Consider the following 16,946-nt stretch of genomic DNA (forward strand, 5'->3'; position numbering starts at 1 on the left):
ATAATAAAATGGATGAGCATATGCAATCGAAGTCAAAATACCAGACTGCCTAAGAATGTCCACTTCGTGAGGGTTATTTCCGAATAACCCTAACTCTATTTTTAACGTAAATCCTATCGGTACTAACCACGAATACTTAAAAATGCTAAACCTTTACCTAAAATTCTGTCAAAAAAATCAGAAAATACCACGATATTAAAGGATAAATCTAAAAATCTATCACTCATAAAGTAGATGTTTATGTATATTTTAATTACTGTTTCCATTTGTTCATAAATTTTTTTATTAGAATGTTCCTATACGGAGTTGCTTATTGCGATACATTTTCTAACTACTGCAATCAGCAACAACCAAACTTACTTATGTAGGTAAAAAATTATTATTTAATTATTGTAATAATTGTTATAACACACGGGGTAATACCCTGTCGATAGTTCTTTGTCAGTAGATATTTATTAAACTAACAACATAGTAAAAATAACACCAAAATATTACTTCAATAAATATGAAATTGTAATATAAAAATATAAGTAAGTGTTTTAATAAATATTATTTAACAAAAATAAGTCCTTAATTGTAATTTTAGGGCAGAATATCTAATGGCATAACTATGCATTTTTAATCTACTAGGTTAAGTAAAAAATATAAATAGAAAAATGTAGCTGTAAGCTGTCAGAAATTAATATCGGTACGATATCGGTTTGGTATTTTGCAATTTAAATTGCGAAAATTGAACAAAATAATGGCTTAAGATGTGCTAATAATGTTTATAGTTAATCGTGCGGAAACTAATAATAAATCCATCGTTCTGCCTTCAAAATTTTTTACACGATATCATTTAATTGTAATTCAAATGAATGATTGAACAAGGTTTCAGGTTTGTGTAATAATAAACCGTTTAGGTGATAATATCGGATCAGATATGTTCTCTGCTGTATAATTGTAGCCATTGATGGCTAAAACTTACGTACGATATCGTAATAACATAACAAGCAATTAACTTTGGAGCACAAAATTACGGTAAGTTGTCTTTTTGCTACCACAATGGCTTTTTAATTATATTATTTTATTCTCTCCCAATATTGCAGTGTCATTTTTGCGTTTGATAAGTGGATTAGCAGAATATTCAGTGTTAAGTTAGAAAGTCAATATTTCACCCTGTGTTGAGTAATAACTATAAATTTCAGAGATTTATGTCAATGTATAGTACTAGAATCATTAGATAATTGTTTAGGGACAATAGAAGGATATTAACATAAAATGGGGGCTGGAGTATTTGCTGCTTTATGTTGAAGTTTGATCGTACTCTTGTATGTACATTGTTTTAGGGCATCAAACAGCTTTCACAATGTATACTCGTCTGCTAAAAGAAGTATTGCAAGATATATATATGTATATATATATATATATATATATATATATATATATACATATATTTTAAGGTTCTTCATAGATACATTCATAAAAAAATATAAACTTTAACCATTTTACTGTTTCTGTTGAGTATACTAATCGGAGTGAAGTGAAAAATTTTTGCATAATGTTGAGTATACTTGTCATGAAGATGAAAAAATCACAGACATATTATTACTAAATGAATTAACTGCAATTTTTTCCAGAAAAAGGGCAAATAAAGTTCCTCTTCAAAATGTGCATTTAGAAATATTCATTAATCTGGCAACCTTACTTATTTAAATACACAATAACTTGTGAAAAAAAAATACTACAGGAAAATTTTTCTTCATGTTCTGGATATTATTTGTATTAACTCTTATTTGATATATAAAAAAATCAAAAATTAGTCGCATTGACTTATTATTGGAATATAATGAAAAAACTATTGAACTATGTTCTAATAATTCATCAAATACATTTTAACTTAGTCATCATTTTAAATTCAATTACACATTTACAATTATTTGGAAAGCATTTTCTTGACTTAGTACTGAGCACAAAAGCAAAATCAAATCCTACACAGAGATGTTTATACTGTTCGAAAAATAATATAAGATAAAAATCCACATATTGGTGCCCTATATGCAAGGCAGCATCATGTGCTGCACTTTGCTTTACAAACTATCATTGCCCTCAATTAAAATTTTTAGTTTTGTAACCTAGATTTTTTGAAATTCAGTTGGTTTTTTATTGTTTCTGTTTTCATTCTTATATAATGCCTTCATTTTATCTTTGCAATATTTTATTTATCAATGGAATAATTGTTTTATGGCTCCTGGTATTGGGGACCTCTTCTTTCACCCCCTATTTATTTGGGAACAGGGATTTGTTGGGGCAATAAAATTATATTTGTTCTTTTTTTGTGTAATATTATTGTTTGTTCTTTTTATTAATTATCTCTTTATCTTCTTTCATTCTTTTTTATTTAAACTTTACATTGTTTTCATTTTTCCATCACCTTTTCTCACATTCTCAGACATGACAGCTTAGGTCTATTTTATTATTCAATATATATTTCACATTTATTACTATATATAACACAGTTTTACAGCTTAATTATTACATTATATACAATTTTCACAGTTTTTATCTTTGGTTTTATTTTTTAAATCTTTGTTAACATTCTGTTTTATTTTTTATTTTGATAATTTACTTGTATTTCTTGTATTAATTTACTTGTACATTTGAACAGAATGTTTTAGGCCTGGGTTTTATTTCTAGCTATAACTTCTTTGATGACCCTTGTGCAGAAGCTGAGGAAAGCTGTTCTTCCTTCAGAGTCTATCATAATGGAGGCGATGTTTGCCTCTTTTATCTTTCTACCTAACCGGCATTCGGTTTCAATTCAGGCCTTAAATTTTGTTTGTTAATATTAAATAAAATTATATATTTTCTAAAAAACCAACATACAACATTTGATTTTTAATCATATTTGCCTATTTCTAGAGGCAGAAACGTTTTACAGTTTATGTTGAGCATACTTGTCGTCACATAAACAGTTTTGCAATATGTCATCCTGACAGTGTTAGAGTTATGTGTTAGAGAATATTGATGTATCATATGGTTTCTCATTATTTTACTACCCGGTTTTGATTTAATGTATCAAACTCTGTCAGAGCCTAAACATTATTCTAAAAACCACGATTCCTAAAGGCAAAGGTCTTGTTAGGACTACTGTGTGTTGACAGATCCCACTTATGGTTGCTTACCGAGGACCTTATAAGGAGGTTCAAGGTCAACCAAAGAGGGAAGCTCGAGCTATGCTCTGATTTTTGCTGTAAGATTAAATCAGAAATGAACAGGTCTACAGAGGAATCTAGGTCACCGACATAGCTATGGAGAATTGCTTGTCCACAGAGTGATGACTATGACCCAGTAGACCCGATGTGGGTAGGCCCCCATTAGGCAGACAGACGACAGTTACGGTTGTGGGAAATTTTTAGGTTTAGGAGAGGCCTAAGTCTTGTAGTGATTGTCTATTGGCCCAAAAGAAGAAGATCCAAGTCTATACACTCTAAATTCATATAAGAATAAACATTATTTTAATAATGAAATAGATTTATTATTTAACTTTATTTGCTTGTCAAAGTTCATTTGCAATGCAGTTTTTTTTTTTTGAGAAATGTGTCTTAGTGTTACTTAGAAACACCAGATTGCAAAAAGGTTTTTTTGCTGATCCATTTTAAGTAATGTGGTTTAGCTGTTTAAAAACAGACAACATTAAACAATTGATGACATGGTTATAGAATGCTTTTTTGTTTTAATTAATGCTCTTTTTAATGCTCTTAGTTTTAGTGATATTTTATTAGTTTCTGTTATTGGCTAAAAGTAGCTGCAAGAGATATGTTCAGCTACCTCATGTTACTGTGTTGCTCCACCAAAGATTACTGATATACCTTTATGGGATCTTCCAATCCAAAACATTACTGCAAATATTCTACTTTTTAATAGTAGAGATTTTGATTTTATATTAACAATGTTTTTAAGTAAAGTAAGTAAGTTCATCAGTTTCTTGTAACCACGAGGGTCAATACAAGACTGATGAACATGTATTAATTTTTTAAAACCATATTTTTTTTTATATTGCAGATCAGATATTAGATACATAAATATCCCTAAAACATTTAAAGTTCAAAGTCAATATGTCTTTATTTATTCGGACATTTACAAGCGCTTTTGAATCGTGGATTATTATTTTGATATTACAAGCAGCAAGCTACCACCGGCTCGGAACACTGGTCTGTTGAGAAGAGCCGGTTAGAAATCAACAGTAGCTCTTAAATAATTGTTTTTATTGTAATAAGATTTATTCAATAGCAAAAAAGCACATAAAACCCGGCTCTTGATTTGGCACATCGGACCGCCACGATGGCCGGTTCTGCGCAGCCCGCATCGAGCGACTTCCCGAGACTTTAACTATGTCATTGGTCCACCTAGTGAGGGGCCTCTCCTCGCCGCGTCTACCAGCTCGAGGTGGACACTGGAGAGCCTTTCGGCTCCAATGGTTCTAAGAGCAAGTCCATCGTTGCAAGAGCGATGTGCCCTGCACACTACCTACTTCGGTTATTTTGGCCACTATTACAATGTAATATAATAATATATATAATAATATATAATAATAAATAATTAATAAAAATTAAAACAAAAAAATAATACAGCCATTAATAAGCAATACCAATTTATTTTAAAGCTTTATTATCACATAAAAATCCTTCACACTATAATAAGAGTGTTTTACAAGTCTAATATTCCCGATAAGCCAAATTAAATACTGAATACTATATATTTAAAATTATAATTAGTGAGTAAATTACTATAAATAATGAAAGATATTTATTTATCGGGTTTATTGATTAGAAATAAGCTAAGTCATAAAAACTCGTCACAATTATTATTAAATAATAAAATGTAAATACTGATTTGTAGATCGTCCTTAAAAAGCAGTAACTTCTAGAATCACTTGTATTTAAACATAGCGATTAGTGATAGCACAATCAAAAAAATTGAACTGATTTAAAAAAATGTGGCATTTGGTTATGACAATGATTACAAATGAATGCATCACAACGCTAGCAATGGCTCAAGGAATGTGTGTTTACGTGATCAAGCTGGAAAATAAAAAAAAACGGCTGGTACGTGTGTTCCAATGGAAAACTTGAATATTAGGTTGATGCGCATGAAATGTAGGATTTTCCAGTTAATATATAAAACTAAATATTATCTTTCGATAGCTGATTGATTAATCAAAATATGTTCCATTCGCTCATAAACTTTTCCAAAGAGACGTAAAAGCCTTAGGTCTCAAAGTGGTCCAGGTGGATTTTTCGTGGCAGACTCGATAGGGGTGTACGTTATAAAATGAGAGTTTATAATTCGGTAACCATGAAAATTTATCTGCTTTCTATAATGAAGAAATAAAATGTTGGCTTAATTTATCAATACCGACGGATAATATTTCAACCTCAGTATCTGTTAGCTTGTAAAAATTTGCGTGTTCAATATTTACGCAACTCAAATTTTTTGGTCGAGATTTGAGAATATCGTAAAAATGTAGCTGTAGGGGTTCTACCAAAGCCAGTTTCATTTTGAACGTGGTATACGATAAAATAAATCTGGGAATTTGTGTTTAAAGATAATGTCGGTCTTAAAAATGGAGATCTTTAGAATCAATAAACGCATCAGCTCGTTAAAACAGTTCTAAATATATAAATTATGAAAGTCGGTTGTCGGATAATCCAGTGAATGGGCTGGATGCTGAACAACTTCATAAAAATGACCCTCGATGAAATTGGAACAGTAACGATAAGCATACGTTCAATCCGGCTTATTTCGGGCAATTAGTTCGTTCAGTACCCACCTTTCCATTTTCTACACCTTGCCAATTTCAGAAAGATGTAACAATATTGTTATATGGCCATCTTTCATCCTGACAGCCAGTTCTCTGGTGTATGAAATTGGATCTATTTGTACCGATGCCTTCAAATCATCATTTTTTACAGACGTTTTGGGTGTCTCACGCTTAACATTTTGTAGTGAAAACGCACCAGAGCTACCTTTATCAAGTCAATTCTGCAAGTTTCGATTATTAACTGTATTCTTCAAAAACGCTTGGTTTATGTTGCGTGTTTCTTAAAACATATAAGAATAAAGTTTGTATTCATAACGATGAAAAATTAACTTAAAGAACAATAAGGAACACTTTCGTGAAAATCTCCCTTGCTGAAAACTATGATCAGCTGGGCTAAAAACGAGGTTATGTCAAGAAAAAGTGTAAAAAAAGTAACAGAAAAGACAAAGTAACATGTACAAAAATCCGACGATTCATTTGATACCTAATATGATACATTTACATAAACAATTAGAATTTCTAATTAGAATTGCTAATCGTCCGCGATTGGCGCGTTCAGTTTTGTAGCGCATTGTCTTTATCTGGTGCTTCGACAGATCATTATTAATATAGAGTATTTGAAACCAATTATGTTTCAAAGTCTACTTTTCAACCCATGTCATGTTCAACCCATGTCCATTACGAGGCATAGGACTCCCTTAAAGATATCTGTGAAAGGATAAACCAATATTCCCTCGCTTATCAGGCGTGTCTGTGATCGCAGTGTAGTGTTATGCTACGCAAAAGATGCTGCTGCTCATCATGTGGAAACTTGTTCTTGCGCAATGGCAATTTTGTATAATTAATGCAAAAAGTGAGAATTATGTAAGATTGTTCCTCTATGCTCATTCAATTATGTTTGAATAAATTTTTTTTCGACGTGCCGAAGCCAATGCAGGGTACTATGATAAGTTCAAAGTGAAACAAGGTATAAAGTGTTCAATCAAATTTATTATTTATTTTCAGGTACAAATATGGAATTACAGACTAATTTGCAACCGGAAAAGAAAATGGCGGAAGATTGTTCAAGTGAAATAAATATTAAACAAGAAATTCATATAGAAACGAATGAAGTCAAAACTGAATTAGAATATAATGAACATGGAACAATTGAAAATCCATTTGAAAATATACAATTGCAAGTGAAACAGGAATACTCACAATATCCAAACAGCGAGAAATCTAATGAAGATTACAAAATCGAACATGAGAAACGAGTAGGAGAAATAATGGAAGTTACATTTGCGACAGGAATGGAAAAACCGAATTGCAAAATGCAAGAGGAAACTATAACCAACATGTATGATGATAATATAGAAATTAAACAAGAAGACGACTTGGATGATAATTCATGTGATTATTCAAATTTTGAAGATTCCCAGAGTATGGACAGCGATGAAGCCAAGGCGTTACACAATGTAGAGGCTTGCTTACAGGATGATGTTAAAATTAAGTCTGAAGGTGACTTGTATGAGGTTAGTGATGTTTTTTTTTAATCAAACATAATTTTCAGGACTTTTAGAATTTCTAGTAAATTTTCAAGTTATTGTAAAGCTCTTCTCTCCACCTTACTGACGGTCTGTATTGAAGGTTAATTTATCTGTCCTGCTTTAGACAATATTAGACGTGCAGTGATAGACGGTGACAGACGTTAGAGTGACCAAGTACATTCTTAAATGTAAATTTCAATTTAGATTGCATTAGGGGGACCGGAAAGTAATGTCGCTTTGTTAAGTTAAATTCACACGACTACATTTTTAGCAGGTTTTTATTTCTAATCAACAATATAATCAGGTTCGTGATCAACAACCTTTTGCCATCTAGTATACAGATTTTTAATGCCGGAGCGGTAAAAATCAATTGATTTTTCTGTAAAATATGTCGACATTTGTTTGACATTACTTTCCGGACCCCCTTGTAATTAAATCTGCTAGCACTTGTACCATCTGTGGCATGTGACGTCCACTGTTCTATTCATAGTGACATCTGCTTCAGGACCAAATAAAATGATTTTATCCTACTTGCTTAATGTTGCCTTTAAGTTTTTTGACTGACATTTGTTATCATAATAATGTCCTTTATTGATTAATCATGTAATTCAAAAATTTAAATTTATCGTTGATCACATTTATGTGGGTTCATTATGTTCCAGGAACATCAACACGATGATATGGATAAAGTCACAATAAAGGATGAAATAGAATTGACAGTTACAGAAACGCATCTGATTTCAAACAAACTAATTAATACTACATCAACAGTAACCAACCCCCAGCACGGCTTGATAGAGTCACAAACAACAAAGACGTTAGTCATGGAAATACTGCCAATGACACACACTGGTGGGATATCACTCAGTAAGATTGGTAATCCGGAGGAAATACTTCCAACGTCCTATACAAACAATGATTGCGATGCGATGGATTTTGATGATACCTTCCAACTGAATTCAATAACAGGTAATGTAATGACATTGGAGCAAGAGGCCTACGGTCTTTTAGAAGCGAAAAGTAAAATAGACAAAGAACATAGACCATACGTTTGCACTAAATGTCCGAAAGCATACAAAACAGCCTCCTGTCTGAGAAAACACAAAAACGTACACGAGAGCATTGAAAAACGTGCAATGGGAATTATAAAAGGACAGAAGACAAGGATGGCTAACATGAAGAAAAAGATGAAACAGGAGAACAAAAAGTTTTCACCAAAGGTAAAGAAGGAGGTCAAAAAAGAAATTAAAATTGAAAATGTGACTCCCATACAAGACAATGTAAAGAAAGAAGGCTACGAATGTACATGTGGGAAGGTTTTCCGAAGAAGAAGTCGCATGGAAACTTGCTTAAGGTCCCACAACATGTGCTCAGACCTGAGTTCTTACTTCCCCTGTGTAACATGTACGAAACAGTTTAAAGATAAAGAGGAACTGGCTTTGCATCGTAAGAGACTGCACAGAAAGAGGTTCCCTTGTAAATTTTGTCCCACAGACTATAACACGAGGAAAGAACTATTTAAACATTTACAAATACATCAAAAAGTTCAGGTGATGGAGTATAAAGTATTATCCGAAGTTGTAAAAGGGAAACAGAAGTTAAAATGTTTTATGTGCGCGAAGACTTGTACGGAACTATCGGAGTTGAAGTCGCATGTGATGGATGATCACAAGGAACCGTACATTTGTCCGCACTGCCATAGAACCTTCTCGAAAATTATAGATTTCGGTAACCATACGAAAACTGACCATCCAGAAGTGGAAGGACAATCGGTACTGGACGTTCTAGAAGCCTTCTCAAAGTTGGTAAAAGCTTGGAAATGCGAGGAATGCGAAGTTCAGTTTCACGAGGCGGACAAGCTCGCCATGCACCAGATAGAAAAACACAGCCCTGACTTAAAAATCGAGCCGCAGTTCCGATGTGTAGACTGTCGAAGAGTTTTTATAAGTCAGAAAGGTTTAACCTCACACAGGCGGGTCCATCACAGCACAGATAGTTTGGAGGATTCTGAAACTGTGGAAAAAGGTGTCATGTGCATAGAATGCAGAAAGATCTGTAAAGATTTGAATGCTTTAACATCTCACATGCGACTGCATTCTATGGAACGGAAGTATCCTTGTAAATTTTGCGATTTTAGATTCGCAACGCCCGAGAAGAGAAAAGCCCACGCGGAATTGCATACGGGAGACATGAAGTTCGTGTGTTTTATATGCGAGTACCAATGCAGTTCAGAAAACCGGTTAAAACAACATAAGGCATCGGCGAAACATCTTAGTATGAAAGAATTTTTAGCGACCGGGAAAGCTTTGGTTAAAGATGAACAATCTACATCTAAAAAGGTGAAGTCGGAGAGTTCTGGTGGTAAAGAAGAATGGGTTGTGGTAAAGGAAAAGAAAAAAGAAGTGGACAGCGATGGGGAAGTTTCATCTAACGCCGAGGGATCAACGTGTGATATTTGTGGCGAGACATTCAAAACTGAATCGAAAATGTTGAAACACCAAACGATTCATCCGTTTATAGAAATACCCAACGACGATAAGCCAACTAGGATATTTTTTAAATAACCAGAGGATAAAAGTTATCTCACACGCAAACCGGTAGACTAAAACATTAGCAGTGAGATAATGATTGGTTGTGAAGAAGGTTATTATAATGCAATTAACTTGCCCCATTTGGTCGACATGTGGCTTGACTTCAAAAGTAAGTGTTTCCCAATTTGTCCGATTAGAATTGAGACAGGTTTGAATGTATGTTATATTATTTAATTAACCGTAGATTCTTTACAGCTGGCTGGAATTTAGATACATATTATTTTTTATATTTTTAAAAGCACATGATAAATAGAAATAATATAATAAACACCAATACCCCACTTTGCGCCGTCGTTACGTTCTAAAATATACGACACAAATTGAAACGACGCAAAATGAATTAAGATTTTCTATAGCAAACCATGTAAAGATCGAAAATGAGTTCCAACATTACGAAAATACTAATTTTTAAAATAAATTGAACAAAGTAAACATTTAAAAAAACAATAATAATATAAAATTTTATTAGTTACATACAAAAAACAAAAAGAAATCGTATGAACTTCAAATAAAATAAAGTATTCGATTAGTTTATAAAAAACAAAAGTAGAATTAATCACTGTCTGATGAGTCCATAGTGGCTCTTGCCCTAAGTCAGCTTTCTTTCACCAAAAATTGGTAGAATGTTTGCTGAACAGCATTTTTTTCAACGTAAAAAAAATAAAAAAACAACAAACTACAACACATTACGTTATTGAAATAGAATTAGCAAAACAAAGTGAAAGTGAAACTGTATTAAAATTGCGTTTATTTTTAGTTAGAAAGGGAATCCCCGAGTTTTAATTATGGCGCAATTAGAAACACGTCCCATCTTATAAAAAAAAATATAAAAAAATTAAAGATTCGAACCCAAAACAATGCAACCTCGAAAATCTAACGACGCACAGTGAAAATTAGTACGGATTATGCAGCTTAGCAACTTTGAAAAATCGCAAAACAACGTTTTGTTTGCGTCGTTACGCAAAGCAAAGTTTTGGTGTATATGTCATTAATTTTGTACTTATGTGGAACAATTTTTTTTTAAATATTTCCAAGATTTACTCAGTGAAAACTCTACGGTGTAACATAAATTTGGGAAACACTGACTTAAAGTAACATTTCTAAATATTTTCCCACCACATTTCTCACATATAACTATATTTATAATTATTTAACATAAGTTATCTGCTCCATTTGTTATAAATCGTATGATAAATAGAGAAATATTAGTGAATTTTTATGAAATAGATTTTTTGCCTACGCCATTATAATCAAGGAAGGATTGTAATGTTTTAACAATTTTATAAATGTTGTGAAATTTGTAAATAAGTTTGTAAATACCGGATAGAAATATTTAAAGATAGTGTTAATCATTCCATTGCGATGGTACTTTATAATTTATAATTTTGATTTAAATTGTAATATTTGGTGCATTTTCTCATTACTTCGCCGTAAGATCAAAAGAAATCTCACATTAGCTATTTATACCTGATTCACATCACAGAGTATTTTCTAATCACAGTTATTTTGTAGCTTAGATATAAAGATAGTAATTGACGCAAACATCTAAAAAACAACACACTTTAACTACTAAAAATGGTATTGTTTATTTTATAACATTAATCTTTATATCAACGTCCTGGTTCCAAGGCCGGTGTACAAGTGTACAAGCAGCTGTCAAGTTTAGTTCACATTAACCTTTTGTTGAGTTATAGTCTGGCTTTCGCCCTGGAAACAGACTCACCTCCGCCATTCTTAGTGTCTGACGATATAAGAGCAGGAATGAAGTATACTAAAGTCACAGTTTTGGACTTAGTTCGTTCGTTTCGTTTCTCAAATGCTCTTACGTCAGCCATGACATTCTTATTTTCTAACTTCTCCCATCTTTCGATCTCTTCTTCAGCGTTGTTTCTCTTTCTATCTTGAACATCAACAATCGGTGCGAATTAATAATTCTTCATCAATGCGGTGCACTCTTGATGCTGGTGTTTCTCGAGGTGGAACTCTTTATAGCCATTTTCTTTATTTATTAACCTAATTATCCAAAAAAATTTAATGTTTGTATTATCTATACTATAAATTGTACTACTAAGGGAGTGTCTACAATGTGATTTTAGCAATGTGGCAAATAAATAGGAATCTTGTTTATATTAAGAATTGTTTACACAACTTTGGTCTATTAGTTACGACTTATCGGAATGTGAAGTATAGCTTCGCGGTCAGCCCAAAGTGGATTAGCAGCCTGGACACCTCCATCGTTATACCTGTACTCTATGGTGACGTGGCCACATGGTGCTCCTATGTTAGGAATCTCTGTCTGCATATAGATTCCACTATGAGTTTGCGGGCCCAGATCACCTGTGTTTAGCAAAAAATTTCTGGTTCTCTTCGTGCTTTATACCATTAACAAAACTTTGTCCCTTCCAAAAATAAGGCAATGCTTGTGTAGTCCCCCATCCTTCATATAATTGCCTATGGTGATGTGAGCTATTTTAATATGTATGCAGATAAACTGAATAAACCTGATTGCGTTCTGAACAACAGCATTTAATTTATTATCAGTCTTGGTAAATACGGCCTCATATTTTCTTATAATTCTTGGCTAAAATCGCTGCCAATCCGATAGTGCTATTTTTTGCGTGCACTAACTACACCTTTTCTTTTTTCACCCACTTCATCTTTCTCCTTATAATCTAGATTCCAGTTTGCTGTCAGTATATGAAAAAACACTTCGTTTTCTCGCACAATGTTCTACTTAAAATTCTCTCTGAGTATTTTACTCATTCTTCCTTCGCATTAAAATCTGTTCTTTGGAACGCGCTCTCCTTTCATATTAGGATTATCAGTAATCGTTAGAATTCGAGGCAAAAGTTTAAAAGCTGTTGCTAGACAAGCTGACGGAATTATCACAAATAATTGTTATTTATTATATTTATATATGTACCACACTTCACAGAAGAATCAATGTCTCTGACGTAGCTCGAAGAATTGGTTGTCTGAAGTGGCAGTGGACAGGGTACATCGATTGTACAACTGACGACTGTTGATCCTTAAGGTTTTCGAGTGGCGATCACGAGCTGGTAGACGCGGGGTGGGATGGCTCTCTGCTAGGGAGACCGACGACATAATCAATGTCGCCAGAGGTTGTTGGATACAAGCAGCGATAGACTGGTCATAAATATATATACATATATGCTTGTATATACATATATATATATATATATATATATATATATATATATATATATGTATATACAGTTATCGTTAGTATATTTATATCAGGTTCTATTTCATCTTACTTATTTTCTTTGTTTTTTCTTTTTTTATGATATCGACTTATATCTCGTTAATTTATTGTTGCATCGCCCAAACTGATACAAAATGCCTTCGTCATTAAGTTCGCCTTTGTTCACCACCTATGACCCACTTCATTTCGTTGATTTTTGTACAAGGTGTACCATACATTGACAGCAACACTCATATATTCACGTTTGAAGCTTATGCACCTATAACCAATCATCCTGTATAAAGATTATGAAATTATAAATAAATAGGATTAGAGTGAAAAACATTTCGTAGTATATCGTTGTTTCTGAAAGCTATGTATGTAATGTAATGTCTGTGGAATGTAATGTTAGGTCTCTTATGAAGAGGGCTAAGTCTTTCGTGTGATTAGTCTTGTAGGTGAGTATGTTATTGGTTGCCTAAGTGCCTTTTGCAGCTTCAGTGGGAGCTTACTGGATGAGGAAAATTCGTATATCAATATATGGATAACGCTCTGGTAAGAATAAATATTAGTAATGGGTTCCTCTTAAATTTATATTTTATTATGAATCAAAAGAAAAAAGATTCACAAGTTTTTTTAATGTGTTATAATATTATTTTATGTATTTTAAATTGTATATAATTTTAAATACTTTTTATATTTTTTTTTTACATTTTAGTCTACCACGATTGAAAAAAATTGTCACAAATTTGTACATTCAGTTTTAATGTTTTTGCAAATAACTGTTTTATTTATGAAGCAATAAGTTATTGATTCAAATTACTTGACTGTGATAGCGGCCCTTAGAACCAAACTTTTTAATTACGAAACACCGTTAACTATGGATCGAAATACATACCAGCTGTCCCATAAATCAACGTCAATTCGAAATCGAGTAATATGGCAGGCAAGTAGTTATCATAATAAACAAAAAAAAAGTGCTATTTTTATGTAATTTGCTATTATTGTATAGTGATGTATACGATATTACAACACACTCCCAATTTACAATGTCTTGTAATACGCGATAAATTTATTTCTTTGTAAATCAACATATTTATTAAGAGACACAGACTCTGTTAAAAGGCATATTACTCTATTTCAGTTTTCGTTCACGATAAAGATGAAAAAAAAATATTGTGAAAATTGAATCATCATAAATTAAATTTCAAATCCCACTAAGTTTCTTGTTAGTTCTTCTCAGTGGGTAACTGTCGTTAATATATTGTTTGTCAATTTAAAAAGTTGAAAGAAATAATCTTATTAACATGAAGGATTTTTGAGAGATAATAAAGCTTGGGAATTAATTGCTCTACTACTATTAAAGCTATTGGAAAAGTGACCACAAAAAAAATGGGCTGAGTTGGTCATGGGCACTTCTCATATCAGGCTCGAAGACCTCAACCGAGTCTCGCAAAGGATGGGCATGAAATAAGTATGCTTGGCAGTGTGACAGACCTGACCGTGTGGATGGATGCCTTCATGGCGGCACTAAGCGCATCCCCTTCGTGTATCACCACGACGATACTAAGAGCGCAGCTACAACGAGAAGTCCCCGAAAAAACTTCAACATCGTTCGACAAAGCAGCAATAAGTATAGTGACCCTCCGAGGTATCGGGAGACGTCTTTTATGGAACATGACATGAAGAATGCCTTCCGCGAGTTTGTAGCAGTGACTCAGGTTACCAGGAAGGCTAATATTTACATCTGCAAAGGTATAAGTCTATAAGGAAGGGTCGAGGAACTGTTTGTATGTAAACTGGAGGAACACATTGCGGCCATCAACAACATCAAAATCGGTGAAGTAGTTAGAGTAGTCGCAAACAGGTACATGGCATCCTACAGCGAAAGGGCAGGTCTTGTACCCCTCAACAAAGATGAGACCCTGCAGACAGGCAAATCCAGGCAACATCCTTGCTTGTTGAGAATATTTTGAAACAAAGAAACATTTTGTACCTGACTCGCATACAATCCGATAAACAAGTTCTCATTAGCCAAGGCTGCGGTACAGAGGCAGTTTCAAAGACGCTCACTATCCACGAGGCTCAGGGCCTAAAGAGAGAATCGGTCATCGTTGTTCTTCGAACAATAGATCCATGGTGGTGTAAGAGTGGCCATGATACGGCGATATCAATATCAAGTCATACAAACTTGTGCGTGTATCACACGGGCGAGACCCAAGATGCGATCGCAAGATTTACCGATTTGGTGAACACGGCATCCGCCGCGCATTTGCTGCACTACAACCAAAAGATGGCAATTTAGTGATGAGGAAGTGATCGCACGAACCGTAATGTTAAAAACTGAAACTACTATGATTTAGGAAATAGTTTAAGAGACGGTAAACACTGATATGCACAACGCGAGCAAAATAAAAAACAGAAATATTAAATGTAATTGTTAAAACAAAGGCAAGGATCTAATGTCTGTGAAATATAGAAAAAAAAATGAACATTGACTAAGACCAAAACCAATAGATAAAGCCAAATGCCTATGTCGTGCCTACCCCAAGGGCAATTGCAGATTTGATTCTTGAAGGTATTGACTCGTACGTGTACATAGGTAAATTGTCAAATTAGATACGTCCAACTACAAGAAAGAGGTCAAACATCGTATCTAACACTGCTGGGATGCGTTCAAAAGATTACGCGACATCTCGTCCAGCCCTCAGTACCTAAAGATTACGTCTACTTCAAATATGTCATTAGTGATGACCTCATTGACAAGTCGCTTAACGAGCTATAGACGAGAAGGTTATGCTCTGGTTATGAGAAAAGATCCGTAGACGTACGAAAGTGGTGACGAAATAGTCTTGCTGGTTGGCAAGTTAAAGTGGCAGTTTGCCGGTAACATAGTGCGCAGAACAGACGACAAGTGGAACCTAAAAGTCAAGTAATCTAATATCCACCCATAAGGTGCCACCTTGTGCAGAAACCGCAATTTTATTACAATTTCAACAAATGATTAAAAAAAAACCTCCATTGACCTTTATTTCAGTCTTCAGTAAAAGACCAATGTTAGACATGAGCCTCTTCCAAGTAATCCATGATAATCCACCTTATTATCGGTGAAGTTGGAAGAAAATACGTTTTGAGGATATGGTTTGCTATAGTGCTGTTTTCTTTCAAAATTAGGTCATTCAAATTGTTTATTAAAACATTATTACCATTAAAATGCCTCAAAATGTATAAAATAACAGTAAATTATTATATGCGTCAGAATATGCCATGAGTAACTAAACTAGCCGAGGCCTGTCTTATGAGAAACCAGTTGTAGTTTGAATCTTTGCTTGACACAAAGGTCTCAAATTTATTACTATTAATAGAAACAACATAACATAAAATTGACATAGTAAATATTTTTCGTTTATTTTAGAAATAGCCTTTTATTACTCGATTATTTAATAAATGGGACACCAGCACTTTACATATTGACCTTGATTTATGGAACATATAGTATGTATATACAGTAAATTAATATAACGTGCGGCTACCTCAGATATTTAATTAGAATATTGATATACGTCACGTTTGATAAGAAATTGTATGATACTCCTATCTATAACAGCTAAAGATCATCACGATTTGATACAAACACTGCCACGCTAATAATAAGCCGATTGCATTGAATGCGATAGAATTGGAAAATGTTTTTAATCTATTTAATGAATTATGTATAACTAATATTTTGGAAATATTACATCCTATGTCTTAGTGTCGTCTAAATTACTTTGATGTAAAAATAAAATAATATTGTGGCAAACAGTCGCTCAGAGCCA

The 16,946-nt window shown here is 33.3% G+C and overlaps 1 protein-coding gene across 1 annotated transcript; it reads left to right on the plus strand.

Moving 5' to 3' along the window:
- Positions 1-692: 692 nt before the first annotated feature.
- On the plus strand, positions 693-11,150 carry LOC137924931 (zinc finger protein 271-like). The gene is made up of 3 exons (XM_068768343.1): positions 693-1,020; positions 6,809-7,317; positions 7,995-11,150. The coding sequence occupies exons 2-3, from the start codon at positions 6,817-6,819 to the stop codon at positions 9,894-9,896; spliced, it is 2,403 nt and encodes an 800-aa protein (XP_068624444.1). The 5' UTR covers positions 693-1,020; positions 6,809-6,816; the 3' UTR covers positions 9,897-11,150.
- The last annotated feature ends 5,796 nt before the right edge of the window (positions 11,151-16,946 follow it).

This window comes from Battus philenor, unplaced genomic scaffold (assembly GCF_028537555.1).
Source record: "Battus philenor isolate CCGP_79_NKW_IND1 unplaced genomic scaffold, ilBatPhil1.0.hap1 SCAF_25, whole genome shotgun sequence".
Lineage (NCBI taxonomy): Eukaryota > Metazoa > Arthropoda > Insecta > Lepidoptera > Papilionidae > Battus > Battus philenor.

Coding starts and splice junctions, on each gene's coding strand:
- LOC137924931 (XM_068768343.1), top strand. CDS start 6,817: ATGGAATTACAGACTAATTTGCAACCGGAAAAGAAAATGGCGGAAGAT. Junction 7,318..7,994: donor CTGAAGGTGACTTGTATGAG/GTTAGTGATGTT, acceptor ATTATGTTCCAG/GAACATCAACACGATGATAT.